At 39.4% G+C, this 18,922-nt stretch overlaps 1 protein-coding gene across 7 annotated transcripts in view; it reads left to right on the forward strand.

Annotated features, from left to right (window-relative positions):
- The window catches only part of ADAMTS17 (ADAM metallopeptidase with thrombospondin type 1 motif 17), a 165,936-nt gene that overhangs the window by 80,418 nt on the left and 66,596 nt on the right, over positions 1-18,922 (forward strand). For all 7 annotated transcript variants that reach the window (XM_048956816.1, XM_048956818.1, XM_048956817.1 and 4 more), the window contains 4 exons: positions 1,621-1,761; positions 2,454-2,604; positions 14,817-14,918; positions 16,551-16,696. In XM_048956816.1, the coding sequence (XP_048812773.1) occupies positions 1,621-1,761; positions 2,454-2,604; positions 14,817-14,918; positions 16,551-16,696 (540 nt within the window). The remainder of the gene's footprint in view (positions 1-1,620; positions 1,762-2,453; positions 2,605-14,816; positions 14,919-16,550; positions 16,697-18,922) is intronic.

The following is an 18,922-nucleotide window of genomic DNA, read 5'->3' on the forward strand; positions in this document are numbered from 1 at the left end:
TGAAGCTGGTTTTGGTTCATTGCAACTAGAAATGTATGTTGTGTTTAGATTTTGAACAGTTGAATCCCAAAAATGGAAAGAAGCAAAGCCAAGAGTGTAGTCAGAAAGCAAACAGGAGCCTTGAAGAAATAACGTGCATTAAAGCGTCCAATACCATTTTTTAAGGGACTGCTTCTGCCCTGCTCAGTCCAGCAGGTTGGAGACCTACAGAGTTCCTGTTAATCTGTTTTTGGCCCAACGCTGGTGGCTGTTACTTTGCTAAAATGTGACCCTGGCCAAACGTGACACATTTTGTCTGAAAACCGTTTTCCACTTCACGTTGGAATCAAAGGAAAGATGTTAACATCTCAAAATGTTATTATTCTGTATAACTTCAAAAATAATTTTAATGGTTGTTTTGAAGTAGGATGGAAAATCCTTAACTTTCTTTTGCTGCTGGGCAGCACAATACAATAAGCTGAGTGCAGAATTGCCATTTAGGACTTCTGACATTTCACTGGTGCAGCAGATGAACCTATGTACATCATTGATCCTTCTCTGCTGCCTTTGGAGCTGTTCCTGAAGGCTCACCTCATCCAGAGGAGATTCACCTTCCTAGAAAGACAGCAGAGCGAGGCTCCTCTGAAAGGTGATTTACAGTAGCAGCCCATGGTGGACATTTCTAATGGCAGAAGTGTCCTGAGGGGTAGAGTGGAGAGAACTTTTAAAGTAAGACTTTTTGTTTTAGAACACTAAAATTCTCAGTGAATGTATTTAAGTTCCTCTCAGTATATCTTACTACACCATTCGTACTGTTTGTTTAGATTGCTTGTTTTGCTGAGTAGGTTATATTCTCTTCTTGCTGGCATGGGGCAGTCTGTGCTTGTTTGGACAGTGCTTGCAAAAATGGGAGCTTGATTCTGATTCAGGCTACCTGAGCTTTGCTGTTAGAGTCATCATAGAGTCACAGAATAATTTAAGACCGAAAGGCCAGTGTAGACCGTGTGATCTAAACAGAAACTCAACACTTCAGAGTTAGATGAGAGAGATGGTGTAATGCCACAAAGTTAGGGAAATCTTTCTTAAGAGAGGAATTGCTGCAGATTTACCCTGAGAGAGCAACAAAATTGGCCCATCTCTAGCGTTAGTTTGACCATTTTATCAGCGTGGTCGTAGGAGTCGTATCCACTGGATTTGGGAAAGAGATTCCAAATTTTCAGTAAATACTATCTTTGATGTTCTAGCAGATATCCTTCAGATCTGTTACATCCAGGCTGACTCTTCATGAACCCACAAGTAGTTAAAATTTCTAGTAGGAAAACCCAGGTGAAGCACATTTAAAAAATTCCAGCAAACAAATATTAGAACCTGGGTGAAGTTAAGGCAGTGGATAAATTGAAGGAACCTTCCATTTATAGTTTAATTTTATATATTATACATATATGCACACATATATATATACAATTATAAAAAAATATAAACAACTCTATAGTTTATTCATGAGACATATTCCAGCATGAAGTGAATATTTCTGCATTATTTGTGTAGCCTCTTCCTGACTCTGCTAACAGCTGTGAGATTTGAAAATGTCCAACGTGGTAACTTGATAGACGTTTTTCTTGTTTTGTTTTAATTAAACAGCATGGGAATGAGCCATGATGACGATCATCCTCCCTGTGCAGGGAGGTCTCATATTATGTCTGGAGAATGGGTCAAGGGCAGGAACCCCAGTGACCTCTCCTGGTCTTCATGCAGTCGCGATGACCTTGAAAACTTCCTAAAGTAAGGATTGCACCGTACTCTTTCATTGTGGTCTTACACATACAGTTAAACTCTGAAAGCAGGTAGTGCCTTTATTTCTAGGAATGGATTCAGCATGGGAAATTAGGAATAGAGGTGGAAGTGAAAGGAAAATAATGAGAGAAGTTTACATTAAAGTGTAAAGTTGAAAAAGGAGTTGCATCTGAACCCACTCTGGTCCCTGACAGAGGGAAGATGACTCAAAGATATTCCAGTTTGTCAAAAATTGTTTTGAAGACAAAGGCAAAAATCTTTCCTTTATTTCTGTGCTAGATAAGAAGCCAAGGGCTTAAAATTCAGCTAGGGGGATTCAGGTGAGACTTGATAGAAGGCTTTCTAGGGATCTTTGTAAAGCTTGTAAAGCTACTAGGCTTTAGCCTAAGGGCAGAATTGAGTCCCCATCAGATTTCAGACAAATATTTACAGAGAATGATGTAAATGCAGTGTATTCTGCTTCAAGGCCTGAGGTAGAGGATGAGTTCTCAAGAACCTTTCTATTAATAGGCTTATTGATTCAGCTTCCAGAAAGATATTGGGAAAATCATCACTATTTCATAGAAGGTCATCAGATTCCCTATTAAAGATAGGACAACAGCTGCTCTACAGCAGTGATCTAACATTCCAGTTCAAAGGTGCTTTCCCTTAAAGGCGTGTTTAATTATCTCACTCCACAGGTCCAAGGTCAGCACCTGTTTGCTAGTAACAGACCCCCGAAGCCAATATGCAGTGCGGCTCCCTCACAAGCTGCCAGGAATGCACTACAGTGCCGATGAACAGTGCCAGATCCTCTTTGGGACCAATGCTACATTCTGTAAAAATATGGAGGTAAGAGCTCGTGGAGTATATCTGGAAATGAGGTTGGGATGTGGAAATACAGCTGTTTAATGTTGAGGAAGTGAAGGAGTCTGTGCCTTCCTCAGAATTGTAGTGGGATTTTCGGAGTATTTAGCGCTGCTGATACAAAATCAGTAGACAAGCTTTCTTTGGTTTTCATGTCAACAGCACATACGTATTTCTGCAGTCCTCTTCTTTTCCCCACATCGGTCTTGTTAATGTCCCACAGCAGACACAGAAGAACTTCTGTTTGTACTCATTCTTAATTTAGGCACTCTTCCCTTTCAACACTGTTTCTCAGAAGGACTCAATAGAGATTGTATTCCTGATAGTTCAGCTGAGATGAAAGTAGGAAACTACAGGCAAACTCACAGGAAAGCTCTCCTACTAGATGTCTGTGTGGATCTTTCAGTAGACTTTACCTTTGGACCATTACAGTGTCCTTATAAGCTGACTCTAACTCCTTGCAAAGGAAATATTAATGACTTTTTCCTTTGTGGTATCAATTAAATGTTTATGCAGAATCAGGCCCCTTCCTATGTGTTTTCTAAGCAAAATGATGTTTAGTCACACTTTGGGTGCAACATGGCTTGTATCATATGGCTGGGCAGCATAATAGAAAAGGTGATTTTTGGTGTTTCTAGAAGTAGATCGTATTTGAGATGAGGCAGCCTAACTTTCCTAACTTATTTTTCTGACTTTTTTCTTTTGTCTAAATTTCTGAACTTAGATATCTAAATTCTTCCTAAAGTCTTACATGTAATTAGATGTCTTGTATCCTCACCAGAGCTTGTCTACATCTCACTTCAAATAGGGACTGGAAAAAGACTTCCATCATGGCCTCAGAAATACCCAGAAGAAAGTTATGAAGCCCTGTATCATGTAACCAGTACCAGCTGGGAGCAAAATCTGTTCTAGATAGGTATAGAGTAGTCAGGTTTCTTGCTGTCATTGATTAGCCACTTGTGAATTGTCCTTCAATACCATTCTGAACAATCTCAAGATCTGAAATCATTTCTAACAGTGAAAATAATAATCAGTGATAACTGAGGTTTCTAAGTGCCAAATGACTAAAACTGTTGAAAATGTGCAAATCATGGGAACGTGGTCTTAGTTCCAAATTTGTTGTTTTATTTGTTTTGGATTTGGAAGCAAGCTAATTTAAAACAGTAAGAAAAGAATCTGGAGAGATTCTATTTTCCAGATCCACCAAGAAAATGCAGACCACTGGGACTACCAAACAAGAAGCAAAATGTTAGAATTTAGGTCTGTAAAGAAAATCCCAGATCTACCTAGGATAGTTAAAGTTTTTCCACTTGTGTGGGTGTCACAAAGCTTGATTAGTGTTGGAACAGATATTCACTATTTTCCTTGTGACTGAAAAAAACCCAAACACGTTCTGTTTCTGGATTGGCCGATGCTTAAGAAGAATGTCAGCCTACTGCTAGGTGGTCAGCATTTCTCATGCATGTCCACCAGTACAGTTTGGAATTGTTTCAGGAACAAATTTCTTGCCAGAATAACAAACCAATAGGTGCTTTTCCTCTCTGCAAGATACAGACAGCAGGTATTTGTGTCTCCCATGATTTTTAACCTTAGAACACAGTAAAAGCTGTGTTCTTTCCTTCCATCCCTGCCTCAGAATCTCACCTCGAAAAGGATGTTTGCTAAACCCTTAGTAGTTTCTGAGGAAAAGCCTTGTAAAACTTCTGCTAATTAAAAAGAGCTGACAAACACTTAGAAGTATTTATGTTTCCCTATCAGGCGTGTATTAGACTTAATATTCACACTATGAAGCTTTGGATCAATTATGGCACATGCTATAAATTTACGTCAATAATTGCCTCCTGTTATGCTACTCTGAAATGGAGTTTGAAGGCAATGAAATTAATTATCTTGAGGAAATGATCGTCTTAAATTTTTAGACCTTGAGAGATTTTTTTCTTTTCACCTTTGTGTTTCTCATGCTTCATCTGCAGAATGCTTGTATTGTAAGTCTCAAAGCTGTCTACAAAAATATGAACCAAAAAAAAAAATTGGCACTAGTCATTGGCATTAGCTGTAGAAATTATTGGCAAATGTAGCTGTCTCCTCTTCTAGCCAATGGTAATGTGGTATTTTTAATTCAATAAAGTATTTAAAAAAATCTAAATGTAGAAGTAATAAACATTTGACAGTAAATATTTGTTACAAAAAGGAAATAAACTTCAGGAAATTAGCCTGTTCAGTCTTTTTATGATGGCATGTGTCTACTGTCTACTTTTCTTACTTAACAGAAGACCTACATCATAATGTTGCATTGGGGATAGCTGAGCCACATAATTACATCAGGCAAACTAGAGACCTATATGCAAAAATGCATACAGTACAGGTGATTGTAGAGCAAATTTCAGAGATAAATTTGAAATTTTACTTTTTTTGTGAACCCACAGAAACTTTCTGTACAGTAAGCTCTTTCCCCTTATGGCATCAAGAAACAAATTTTTAAAGGAATATAATACCCTTTGCTTTCACAGAGAGCCAGGTGCCTAAATGCTTGGCAGCGTCTGGACTTCAGACACTGCTCCAACTTGATAGTTAAACCATGAATATTGAACCTTATCTTGATATTTCAGATTGAGTCTCCACAATTCCTCTTCCATATTTGTTCTTGATGGTAACTCATGTGGCATAATACCTTCATCCCTGGAGGTGTTCAAGGCCAGGTTGGATGGGGTCCTTGGCAATCTCGTTTAGTACCAGGTCCAGAGGTTGGTGGCCCTGCCTGTAGCACGGGGGTTGGAACTTGATGATCCTTGAGGCCCCTTCCAAACCAAGCCATCTATGGTAATACAAAATAGTGGCCTTCAGAATTGTAACAGTTTGCCAAACCAGAAAAAGGTAGGTCTTGGCTGTCCTGTTCCAAATTTGTAAAACAGCAATGAAAAAATATAACGTAGGCTGACTTGTATGTACACTATACCTTTGGGCATTCCTTTTTAATTTGGACACTGACTCTACATTTTAATATAGTTAAATTTAAAAATATTTAAAAAAACATTAATTAACAGAGTAAGCACATGATAATCAACTCTACAATTGTCTGCTGTTGTAAAATACGACTTCTTACTTGCATAATTCAAGATCAGATTCTGTAACATCTCTGTTAGGTAAGATGTCCTTGTGCATGTTGACTGTTTAAGGAGCTTTTAGGCTGGAGGGTTGTCAGGCAGGGACCAATCATTTCTGTTAATTGAACAGTACTATTTCTATTATGGTATATAATGGTAATAACTAACAAGATTACGTGCCCTCTTGCAGTGGATTTCTGGTCCACCTAAGAGTTTGCACAGTCCTTTTTGTTTCGAGGGAGAGAAGTTGCTGTTAGCAGAAATTAGATAAAGGATTCCACTGTTGTCAAGTTCTGAGCAAAATCAGAAAATGCACTTTTGACACTGCATAGTGCATTGTCAGTGTACCCTGAACACAGAGACCTTTTTGGGCTCTGGTTGCTGAATGCTGATGGGAGTTCAGGGCCAATATGCTAGGTTGTGCAAATTACTGGAAATTCAACCTGCCTGGCCTCTGTTCTTCAGATCTCTGTGATGAATCAAGTATTGTGAATTCATTTGACCCCCACGCAGGAGGAAGTAAAAGGCTTCTGTCCCACTCGAGCCACGGAGACCTCTGCAGAGAGTAGACTTTAACACTTTGCTGTCCTTTCATTTAGCAAGGCGATCAGTGAGACAAAAAGCATAAATGCTTTATGACTGAGTCTGTCTCAAAGCAGAAGTGGTGTTTCTCCTCAGAAATGCATAAAAATGCACTGATCATAATTTCATGTGAAAATATCCTGTGTGTATAATCTGAACTCAGAGTTTATTTTTCAGACTGGCATGCCTACTAATAGAGGCTTTTGCACTGAAATTATATATTAATGGAAAAAATGTGATTTCTATCTCTTGTATCCAGTGTTCAGCTTTTTGTTTAATATGACTTTTGGCTTATTTATTATTAACACATTTTTGCGGGTTTTTACATAACCATTATCTTTCAGCATTGTTTTGAGTCAAAACTGTGCTTAGGCTAAAATGGCATGTGGGAAGAGATTAACATTGCTACAGGGAAGTTTTTTGCTGAAAAAGGGGCACTCAACTCGGATGTAACTGGGAATGTGGATTTTGACATGATACTGATTTTAGAAAATTTAAAACAGCTAGAATTGGCTCTACTGTTTTCCTTGAACTGAAGTTGTTTTGCAATAAATGTATGCATCTCCCAGTTTCTGAGAGCCGCAAAGCAGCAGCATGAAACAAGAAGGCATAATTGACTGTAAGCCAGACATGGCTGAATAGACTTCTGGGCTAAAATGGGAAAGGAACAGAAAAGAAAATGTAAGGGAAGAGGAACTGTAATTAACGAGAAGAAGCCACAATTGTAATAATTAAATGGATTGTAAATATCCCTTCAGTTTTCATATTTTATGGTATTGATGGTGAATATAATAATAATATAAGGAAATGGGGGTCTTTCTGTGGTCTTGATATTAATCACAAAGAGACTGCCAGGGTGGACTCTTGGACTCCACGCATGTGAATCAATAGGGCTCTGTTTTCTTTATTTGCAGTCATTTGTGAGATCCAGACAACAATAGTAAGCCCTATTATTTAGTAATGTATAGACTATTTACAAGAACATGGCATTTAGATTGTGAGCTGATTTCCTCTGAAAATAATAGAGGTTATTGTCATTTTCTATATCACCAGGGACGTGCCGACAGAATTTTCTTTCACACGCACACATTTTAACTTCTGTGTAAATACAATAATAATGTATCTGGAAAATGATGATATAATAATAATGTAGCTGGAAAAACTGAGGGTTGCAGGGAAGAAGCCTAGAAATTCTAAAAATAAATTTAGAAGATTTTTTTAATAAGTAAAGGCAACAATTTTCTCAATTGCTATACTGTATTTTATAGTTTTCCTAATGCAGATTGTTAAAATGTAGACTATTTTCACGTTGAAACATATGAAACTGAAGTGTCCTATTTCACTGCTTCTGTACTTTGCAGAGAGACCTTTTTCTCTTTATTTTCAGTGGAAATACTTTTTGTTTAAGAGAGAGAAAGAGAGAGAGAGAGAGAGAAGCAGAGTTCCTGCCTGGGCAGCACAGCCCAGTTTACAATTATTGGAATGCTTCAGAAATTTTTGTATGTGTTTCAGTTTGGAACACGGTCAAAACACATTCTGGTGCAGTGGTTTAAAGAAAAATAAAAAGAGAGAGGGGAACCAAAATAAAATTATAAAAATACAATGTGGAAATTTAAGAATATAAAAATAACAAACTCTTAAAAATAATACAGATAGCCTATTAAGAATCAAGCACTTGAGCTTGGAAATTCTACCTTTTTCTTATTAAGACATGGAGGGAGGGAGAAGGAATTAGTACAGCCTTGTGATGTGGCATCTACAGCTGAAGCTTGAACTTAACGAAATTAGCCAAAATACTATTGAGTATCAGCCTGAAAATAGTGTGTAACAAGCTTGAAGGGCGTTCAGACCTCTCCCACTGGCCTTCTGGGAACTTCCCATCTGTGAAACACTTCAAGAGAAAACTCCCATAATCTTCACAGCCACATCTAAACACTGGGTGTACATATCCGTGTTTATTTTTGCTAGTCCTCTCTTCTCTTTCCCTATGGCTGAGAAATGCAGTCTGTGTTTCCATTTTATTTATTCCCTCCATTGTTTTTTTTTTAGTTTTGTTTTTTTCTTTCAAAATGAACAACACGGAATTTTTACATTTCTTTGTCTCGCCATTTCTCCTGCAGTGCTTTTCATAGAACCCTAGGAGCAGAGTTTTACTATGACAGATGATGGCATACTTGGCAAACAGTCCCTGCTGCATCCATTCTAGAGGGGTCAGGGCTCATCTTCCTGTCTGTAAGCATGCTTTGGGCAGTTCCTAGGGAGACTGCTTTTGCTAACATTGTCAAAACAGGAGCTGTCTGGGCTTTTCAAATCATTAGACTATCATCTACTGTTAGAAAGAAGAATATAACCAATTGATTTCTTTCAAACTTAAACCATCCTAATCTGTCTGTGGTGTGCATGGTATGTCATAGTAGTTACTGCTTTGGAATTTAGTAGATTTTTTTTTCTCTCTCCCAGAAATACGAAGAGGAATCTTCGTATCACGATACAACATTGTATCGTGATTGTAGATGAGAAAATCTCTTAGTATGTAGGTATAAGTAGTTAGGTGCATTGCATAAGGGATTCATGTCTTGGTAACTGGTGTAAAGCATATCAAACCATCTACTCAGATAACCAAACCCAGCGCGCTACCCTTCATGTTTGCTGGTCTCGGTTTGTTGTGTTTTCTCTTATACAGAACATTAACAAATCTCAAATTCTTATCATGGATTTTTTGTACTGTTCTGCAAGGAAAAAGGGTAGCACCGGAAAGTAGTTGATGCTGAAGGGCCATTTCCTCAAGGGTACTTTAACTCTCAAAGACCAGTTCCTCGGAAGTTAAAACAAACTCTTTGACTGTGCACTTAGTCCGATGTTGATGACTTTCCAATCCCATAAGTGCTGACGAAGAGGCCATTCTTTGAGTTAACAGTATTGCACTGATATGAAAACTAACCTAAAGGGGAATCAACTCAGAATTTGTTGGCTCCAAGCAGAAAAGTTATAGGCCATGCTTGTCTAAAAAGCGTTGATGAGCCCTCGAGTTTCTGTTTTTTTCTGAAGAAGCACATAGTCAGGTAGTGAAAACAAAGAGATGTTTTTTAAAAAAAATTTTCTTGAGCTGTGTCTCTTCTTAGGCTCATTTTTTAAATAATGGACTTAGGTGGTTTCTGTCCGACAGCAAAGAGATCCATTCTTCTTTGTCACTGCTGTACATATAATGAGTTTGCTGGATTGTTGGCCAGTTTTGTTAAAACAAGAACTTAGTGGATATTGACCACTGCCTGAATATTCTGGGTTAGATCCTGTGATCATTTCTTGAGCCTTTCTGTGACATTTGGATCACATCTGTCATTTGGACAGACATGCAAACACTTTCACTATTGGACCTACCACTTGTTCCTTGGATTATCAACTCTACAGAAAGCTCAGCAGCTGCCCACTGATACATACCAAGTATTACAGTTATCTGGGGCAGCAAATGGCTCCTCTTCCGAAGCGCCTTCCAATTTTATACTATTATGATTTTCAGAACCTTTCATCTAGTTTTCAACAGGAAGAAACTGCACTAACACCAGTGGCAAACAACAGTGCTCACCTCCTTTGCAATCCATGCAGATTGTCTGTTGTTTATCTATTCCGAAGTAATGGCACTGACATAGAAAAGGAGGGTGTTGTTTTTCCCACTGTGTTGTGTAAAGAGGGCCTCCTCAGAAGCATGCTATGAGGCTTCAAACACATACACAGGGCTTTGAACAGAAGAGTGCGTTTATTCTACTTAATAGGTGTTAATTAGGATTCTGTTTATCAGCATGTTTTATCTCACTGTTAGCTATTTGCCAAGCCAAAACCTTGGCAAAATTAAAGAGATCGGATATTTCATTGGAAGCCAGTCTATTTATAAGTGTGCCCTTGTGTTAAGTGGTCTCTTGCTTCTCTTCCTTAAGGATATTTGTTCTTGCTAAGTCCTTCTTTCATAATCCTCTCGTTTTGACAGCAAAATTGGTTTCATGGTGGTTAATTTTGCTCCTGGAAATAAAAAGCTGCCCATCTTTCCAACGGGCAGCAGGCAGCAGGAACAAATTCTTTTTCAGAAGAACTAACTGTGAGTGTTTTTTGTAGTGGTGGTTGTGTTGTAGTTTGTTGGTTTTGGATGAATCTAAGATGGGGGAGTGAATGTGTAGGGAAGGAACTAGCTTCTGTAGAGCTGTTAGCTGGGGGGTAGGCTCTCTTTATTCACTGGATTCTCTTTTTGTTTTGGAGATTTGGAAGCTTCCCTTTGTAGGTAATAATTTGAGGCTTGAGACAGAGGAGTTTTGTGAGCATTCTCTTCTCACTGAGATCATATGAGGTCATTGGACAGAATCACACAGCTTTTAGTAACTGGTGATGCAACAGCTAACCCAGAAACTAACAGACTCTAGTCTGATTGCCTGTGGGCAAAGAGCTGGCTGAATTAATGCTGGCTTCTCGTTTCCAGCTGCAGTACTCAGTTAAAGAGCCTTAAAATAGATTACTTTCCTAGAGCCACATGTGAGTGGTCGTAGTGCTTCACACGCTGTGAGGCTGTGCCGGCATGTGTCTGGGATGGGGCTGCATGCAAGGTAAATACCATCTTCAGAGACGGTATGTGTTGTGCAGACGTATGAGAGACTGTGAAAGGTGGAAAGGCCCACAGCCAGACATGTTCCTGGGGGTGTCCCAGGAGTTTTTTCTAGTTTTACTCTGAAGTTTAGCCAGCAGGCAGTGCGAGTCTGTGGCTGTGACACTGAGCAGAGGGCTGCTGAACTCCGAGCGGAGTTTCTGCTCCTGTCTGAGCAGACTTTCAGTAAGACATTTAATCCCTTCCTGTTCCTGACTTGTCACCTAAGACAAAGAGGAAAAGCTTCTTTTGTCTCCGTAATTCCAGGAGCCTGTTTAGATTACAAATTCTTTGAGGAAGAGAAAGCACCTGGCACAGTAAGGCCCCTTTCTCAAATAGGTGCCATTGTAACAGCTGCAATCGGAAGCATCATTCACTGCCAAGCAGCCATCCCCAGCTTGGGAGCTTCCAGGCGCTGACCTCTCTCAGGACTGACTGCTAACAGCTATGCAGGCAAGTTCTTCTATCTTGCAGGAGTTTCTGAGAGACTCAAATTTGCCCCTTTGATTTTAGTTTGTTTGTTTTCTGGCTGTATAAATTCGTTAAGGTTTCAGTTGAAGAAGTATTGCAATTTTAAAAAAGGAAATGTGCATTTTTATTGAAGTATTACATTTCAACAACCATCTCACTTTTTTTATTTTTTTTTTCCCTCCTGGAAATACGTCAGGCTGGGGGCTGATCCAAGGATGACCTTTCCACACAGTTTCATCAATATTTTTCCAGAGAAAAATATCTATCACTGGAAAATCCTCACAGGCACTTTGTGGATGCTGTAAGGAGAGCTTTGTAGGCAGAGATCTTTCTTAAACCTGGTTGCTGACACAATTAGCAGTAACAGAGATCTTTTGATAGCTTCTATATCAGTGTAAGCTCTGAACTGACATTGATTTACAAGCAGCATTCTTTTAAGTCGTGCCATTTCTTGCTTTGATATTTCCCCACAAAGCTGACTATTTAATTATTTTAAAAAATCAGTCATTGCAACTGGTTAACTAGAGGACTGTTTAATGAGGATTTCTGTTTGGGTTTATACTGCAGCTGAGGAGGATATATGATCTCTTTTGAAATGAGCTATTAACATGATAAAACATCTTGGGAATATACAGTACCAAAGCTGATGGCTTAATCTTTGCTGAGGTATCCGAAAGCTGTATGAAATACAGGGGACTGCACTAATGAGCATTTCAGCTTTGTAGTGGTATGGCACTAGAACACAGAGCTGAAGTGCAGTTACCAGATTTTTCTATAACTGCTTCCTGAAATATGCTTTGCATTTAGTATTCAGAATCAAATACAGAGATACTATAAAAATCCTATGTTCTCCATACCCCAAAAATGGGTATTTTCAGAACAGCAGGTAATGGTAAAAGAGATTTTTTCTTTTATTTATTGTTTGTGTGTGAATGTGTTCATGTGTATACATGTGTATATACAGATATGCACATAGGCACATACACATGTGAGTATTTGCACCAGCTGTGTTTACAGGCTGGTTTGGGTGCTGTGGTTCTGCTGATGCGGACTCACCTGTTTGAAGTTAGCTGTGCCCAATGCTTCCCCCAGGCCATGGCTCATAGCTAGGCCTGTTAGCTGAGTATATCACCTTCCACATTCTTGTGGACTATGGAGGAATTCTGTTTGGCAACCAAAATTGTATAAAAAAACCTGCTTTGTTTTATGACTTTCTTTCCATCACCCCTCTTTCTCTTCCCCCCCTTTTTTTTATTTTATTATTTTTATTTTAACTTCAAACAGGAGACTTTAACCCTCATTTACATGCAGCTTCTGGAATTCAGTGGTCCATCATGTTCATAGATTGCTTTGAATTGTAGTTGTAGCTACATCTAGCACATTCTGCTTCTGTATCTAGAACATCCTATGATGCTTTGCTCTTAGGTCTGTGTCATGCTTTTAACATCTCTGTTTTAGAATTCTTTTTCAATTATTCATGTATGTAGTCTTAATATAAAGAATAGCTCATTGCTTTTTGATCCCTGTGAGTTAAAACAGATGCAGGGCTGTTGTGGTTTTACCTCTAGGAAAACAAGCATCCTCTCAGAGCTGTAAGTTTGACATTTTGGGAAAATGCTTTTACAGTTTAAAGGATTTATTGCCTAGATCACTATTCTTTCTGTAAGACTTGACAGTTAATAGACGTACTTCTTGATTTTAGTGCTCTCCAGAGAAGGAGGGGTTTTGAGAACCTGGGAGTTGCAGTGTGGAAAAATCGATTTCTCAGTTTGTTCTGATATCTGTGGCTTGTCAATTCTTCTGCCTCGGTGTACCTGTCTGTACAACAGCATGTGGTGTCCTCTCTGCTAATGGGTGCTCAAGAGCTGTGGGCAAACCACTGATGAGTCACAATCATTTAGTCAAAACGACAGCTGATATTTTCTCATACACACTACTAGCTTAGGAAAAATGTCTGGGAAATTCACTGGTTTATGTTTCCCTTGTGTATTTGCTGTTGTTTGTGTGCTTGATGATAGCTTTCTGTGTTGTGTTTGGTACAGATGTTGCTAAATTGTGCTGTCTGCTTCTAGTTCACAGCTTGTGGTCTGCTTCTAGAATATTTGTGAATGTTCTTTTGGTTTAAGTAGTGCAAAAGCTTCTTTCCACAGAGAAATGTAGAAGCAAAACGGGATGCAGATACTGCTGTGATAACTCATTTTGTTTCAGTATGTTCTGCATCGTCGCTACTGTTGGGATTTACCTCGTCCACACCCTCTGCCATACAGCTCTATTTCACAGAGACACAGCATGTGTGTACACAAAACATGCATGCACCCACAGTCTTAAACATCATATTGTGAGAGAACCAAAAGGTCTGAGCATGTTGACTCAACTATTTAATGAGGTGCAATAAATCTTGACAAGACCAGCTGGCACTAGAGTCAGGCTTCTCATCTTTTTACCATTACACTGAAACGTGAACAATAGTGGAAAGAAATGTAACTCTTCTTTTTCTTTTTTTGGTCCTCAGATCTGTAGCACTGTATTGAATTCGTCTACTTTCAAGGAATGCAAAGCATGGTGGATGCTGTGGAAAAAATTAATGATGTAAAAGCCCTTTTTTCTGCTTCTTTTACTCAGATTCTGAAAATATCATTGATCTGACAGATCACACAAGTGTGGTCACCATTAATATCCCTCTAACACACGTTTGCTGAGCAGAACAGCAGTGCTGAGAAATGATACCCAAAACATGTTTAAAGTCTAGTAGTGAGATGTGTGGTACCTCATGCTGCTCTTGCCCTAACATCTGACTTTTCACCTTCTCTAGCATTTTGGACTCTAGCAGCTCCTGCTCACTCCCAAACCTTCTCTTTCTCCCAGCCTGTCTGCATTTTTATAGTTTATCACCAAGCTTCTCTGCTGCGTGGCACACTGTGAAACCCATTCCTCTTTCTTAAAACTTCTTCAGTTCTTTTTCTCTCAAAGGCCATGCCACCAGGATCAGCAGGGTTACTGACTTTTACCATGCTTAGTTCTGTGAGTACCTTTAGAGGAAAAACATGCAAGTAATTAAGCAGCTCAGACACCCAAATTTCTGAAGTGATTCCAAAGCACTCAACTTTTGTCCTCCCAAATAGGATTCCTATTTAATGAACCAGATTAATTTTAGTGAAAAAGAACTCTTTTTAAATAGTGGACTTCTTATTTAGGATGGGTTTTGTTCCTGATGATGATGTCCATCAATCTCTTTTATATTCGCAGCTCAAATACTTAATGACAATCAGTCCTTAAAAATAATGGCTCCCAAACCAACTAGATGCCTCTGGATTCACATGGGAGAATGAGAGAGACTGCCTGAGCTTTGCAGTGTATCTCATAATGATAACTGACATCCAGAATAACCGCACCTCATTGCTTTACTATTACAGCATTTGATGTGTGCTGGGCTCTGGTGCTTGGTGGAAGGAGATACATCCTGTAAAACAAAGTTGGATCCCCCTCTGGATGGCACTGAGTGTGGCGCAGACAAGGTAATCAAAATACTCAGCAGCAATGAGTTTGTTTTTTCCAGCATTGTCAGTGGAGTAATGTTTCCAAGATTCAGTATTTATCATGAATCCACATTTTATACCAATACTGTAACAAAAATTGCTCAATTAACAGCTGGATTGGGTCAGATCTTACTGATTTTATTAAGTGTATTCCAGTAGCCTCTGGAGACCACAGCTTGTGGTCAAGGTGATACACAAACACTGTAGGAAAACTCCATGCCACACTGTTTAAGTGCACAGACAGAGTACCTGTGAGTCACATTAGGTAGTCGCCCACTCATCACAGGTTGTTCATTGCTGCAGGTGGTGTTTCAAGAGTGAGGGGTTTTTTTCAGTGCAAGCTAAGGTAAGGTAGTGTTCTTGGCTGTAATTGAGATAGGAAGTATGGGGAGCATTTAGACTGGCATTTTGGGAGTGGAGGCAGATGGGGAACAAGAGGCCATTTAAAAACTTTTTAGTTACTAAAAGTAGCTCAAAACATGTTGAGATTAAATTCATTGATGTTTAGTTATTTTTTCAGTAATATTTGCTTTACTGTATGTATCTACTTAGATGAATAAGGTGTGTGTGGACTTTCCAGAGTCCAGGTCAATGGAGAAAGCAGTTACAAGAAGCACAAAATAAACTCAGAGGTTATTAGATCTCCCTGCAGTGGAATTCACTGCTTTGGTAGCTAGCTTCAGTGCTGTAAGAGTGGGAGTTTCTGAAACTGAGCTGCTACCTCCCAGCTGTGCTAACAGAAGTATACTTAAGTGAAGATGTTTAACCTCTAGGATGGGATGTGCAGGGTGATGTGTGGTTCATTCTCCCACTGTGGCTGATAACTCATTAAGCCACAAAGAAACTTGATGGCTTTGGTAAATGCCCACCCCCTTACTTACTAGTTTTGGATTTACTGTATGCTGTGTGGCTTGAGAGGTAAGAAAGAGTAAACTTTAAAAGATTGTTGCTAAAAAGAAAGATTAGAGGCCTATGCTTCCAAATGGAAGATAAACAATGACAAGAAAAGCTGTGCTTTGGAAAGCATAACAAGGAAATTGAGACAAGAAGTTTTTAAATACATGTTTTTCTAACTGCAGGAGTCTCAGCGAATCTTTCATAATACCTCTTTGCAATGCTTACTATATCATATCCTGGACAGAGGAGGAGAATGGGCCAAGTTTGCTACTTGGCTAGGAGCCAGCGTAGCTTATTAGAATCGAAGGTTGGTTGGGGCTTTAGCCAAGTTAGGGTCAAAATACTGGATGATTTTGTACATACAGGGAATACTGCTGATGAAGACATTGCTTTGGGATATAATTTCTTGGATTTGGTTTCCATGAAAAGCATTGTTTGAAGTCTTTGCATTTAGATAATTACGTGCGTTATGAAGCAAGGGGCCAATTTCTATGATTATGTTTTCTTAATGACAGAAATTCCTGTAGGGATTGATGGAGGGTGACACTTAAACTTCTATATTTTTCTTCATCCATCACACAGAAGCCTGGAATCTCCACAGATTTAAACATGGGCATATAATCTCTGAGACATCCTTTTAAAGTCCACCAGTACAGGATTGTTTGCAAGATCCAGGGCTCCTTTCCAGACTCTGCTAACGCAATTGCATTTCAGTGGTGCCGAGCTGGGGAGTGTGTCAGTAAAACTCCCATCCCTGAACATGTTGATGGAGACTGGAGCATGTGGAGTCAGTGGAGCATGTGCAGCCGGACATGTGGCACAGGAGTGCGATTCAGACAGAGGAAATGCGACAATCCCCCGTAAGTCTTCACTGATTTCTTCTTGCATGTAGCACCTAGGCAAACCTTGCTGCAAAAGTACAGTAAAGAAATGAGCAGCAGAGCTGTGGGGGAGATGCAAGAAACTTGATGTTCACCAGCAGCAAAGACTGAATCAGAATCCAAGAGCAACTACCTGGAGTAAAGCACGCTGTGTGGAAATGGCTTGAGGGGTTACCATTGGAAGTGGCCCAATGCAATGGTTCAGATGCAGATACAACTGAATTCAAGACCTGTAGTTTGGCAGAGAAAATATACTGTGTTTTCTCTTCAGCACTGCAGTGAATGAGACAGGGTAATCTGGATCTACAGAGCAAACTGAGCCAATATGTCTTAGAGATCAGTTTTGCAGGCAATGCTGGCTTTGCCTCTGCCTCCGGGAAGCAAAAGAGTGGCTGACAATGGTCATAGTGTCATGTAGCAGTGTTGATCAAGTACCTTGAGAGATATTCTGTACATCAGGATGTATTACATATGAAAAGGAGAGTATTCTGCACACACAGTACAGTGGGTACTTGGAGTTGACCTTTTCAGATTTTTTCAAGAAGAAATGGAGGTGATACAATCTCTCGTGCAGTCCTTCATCTCTCTGGTTAATTGAAGCATACCTGAAGTCCTTTACAAGAGGCCTGAACAGGTTACCACAGTGGCTGTTTAAATGAACACCTCTGTTCAGATGCATTATCTTTTCTGAGATGAATAAGAGCAACCTTCCAAGTTATGCATCTCCAGATTTATTTATATTTTAAGATTTTCTTCACTGAAAAAGCACAGGAAACTTTAAATAGAGGCTGAGATTCTGGATGGCAGCAGTCACTTTGAAGACATGCCCAGATGATGGATAGACATCCACTGGCTTCTGCTGGGATATATTCATATTAAAGGGGATGTTTTTGTTTATTTCTCTCCTTTAGTAAAGCAGAACTACAACTGCATGTCTGTAATGTCCAGACTTGATTTTTACCAGCTTGTTTTCCTGAACAAGGGACTTAGCTGATTTCTTTGCTGTCAGCTACAAAAAGTCTCTTTAACCACAGCGCTGACCAAACCTAAATCCATTCATCATCGTTCCTTAAATTACAGGAAATGCTCCCTCCAAGATTGCACATTGATTTTAAAATTCTCTTGCTCATATACATTCTTGGCTGGGGATACACACGTGATCTTCTTTTGCTTCATATTCCTGGCATCAGCCCACTTCTTCTGCAGCTGGTTTATTCACTGTCCAAAAGTATTGGCTGAGGGATTTATCTTTTATTTTATATGTATTTGGTCTTCAAATTTTTTTCTTTGCTGGAATCTGTACTCCTGCCAGCTGACTTCTGAGCCTGTGGGACTATCAGTATTTTTAAACCAGTTGCTTCACTGTTTGATTTGGTTTTTCCTCTCTGTAATTTCTGTCAGTACTTGCATGCATTGGCTCTAATTGATTGTAAAGCAGTGTGTCATTAGCCAGTTGCACATGCAGTCTTTTGAGCTATACTGCCTTGTGTGCTTGTCCAGGCTTTGGACTATTTTCATACAGTGGGACTGAAGATAAAAACACAGGCTTAAACAGAACAGGATAATGAGATCCCCATCCCTTCTCCCATCCTCTCTTGTCATGTGGAAGACTCAGGGCTTTATAAATGATCTCTTCAGTTCATTAGTGGGTAGATTTCTTGGCAGAAACATGGTGGAATGGTGGACGATGGCCGTGAAGTTTTCTACCAGGAAATCTGAGTCAGTGTTTCAGGCATGTATCAGGATGGCCTTGAATTAGACTGTTGATAGTCCCAGCCATTGCTGCAGCCCATACTGTGAGGACTTGGGGCTGTGCTGCCACTGTGTAAATGGACAGGACAACTCTTACTGGGACTAATGACACAAGTAATGCTATTCAGTCAGGGCCCTGGTTTATAACTAGCAGTGTGATACAACCTGATGTTCATTGCTCTGCTGGGAGGGAGAGGAGAAGAAGCCTTTGGAATGAATTGCTAACAATTGTTAACAACTGGAATTTGGCTGGATTTGCTTTTCATAGCATCTGTTTAAAAAAAAGCAAGGACATGACTTTATCCATCTATTCTGATTACAACTAGAAGATAGATATGTTATAGATAGAATTCAGGAGAGTATCAGCAATAGCTACGAAAAATGGTGATCACTTAGGATGGCTTTTTCTTGTTGAGTTTTTTGGGGTTTTTCGGTTGATTTGGTTTCTTTTTG

The sequence above is a fragment of the Lagopus muta genome, chromosome 10 (assembly GCF_023343835.1).
Source record: "Lagopus muta isolate bLagMut1 chromosome 10, bLagMut1 primary, whole genome shotgun sequence".
Classification (NCBI taxonomy): domain Eukaryota; kingdom Metazoa; phylum Chordata; class Aves; order Galliformes; family Phasianidae; genus Lagopus; species Lagopus muta.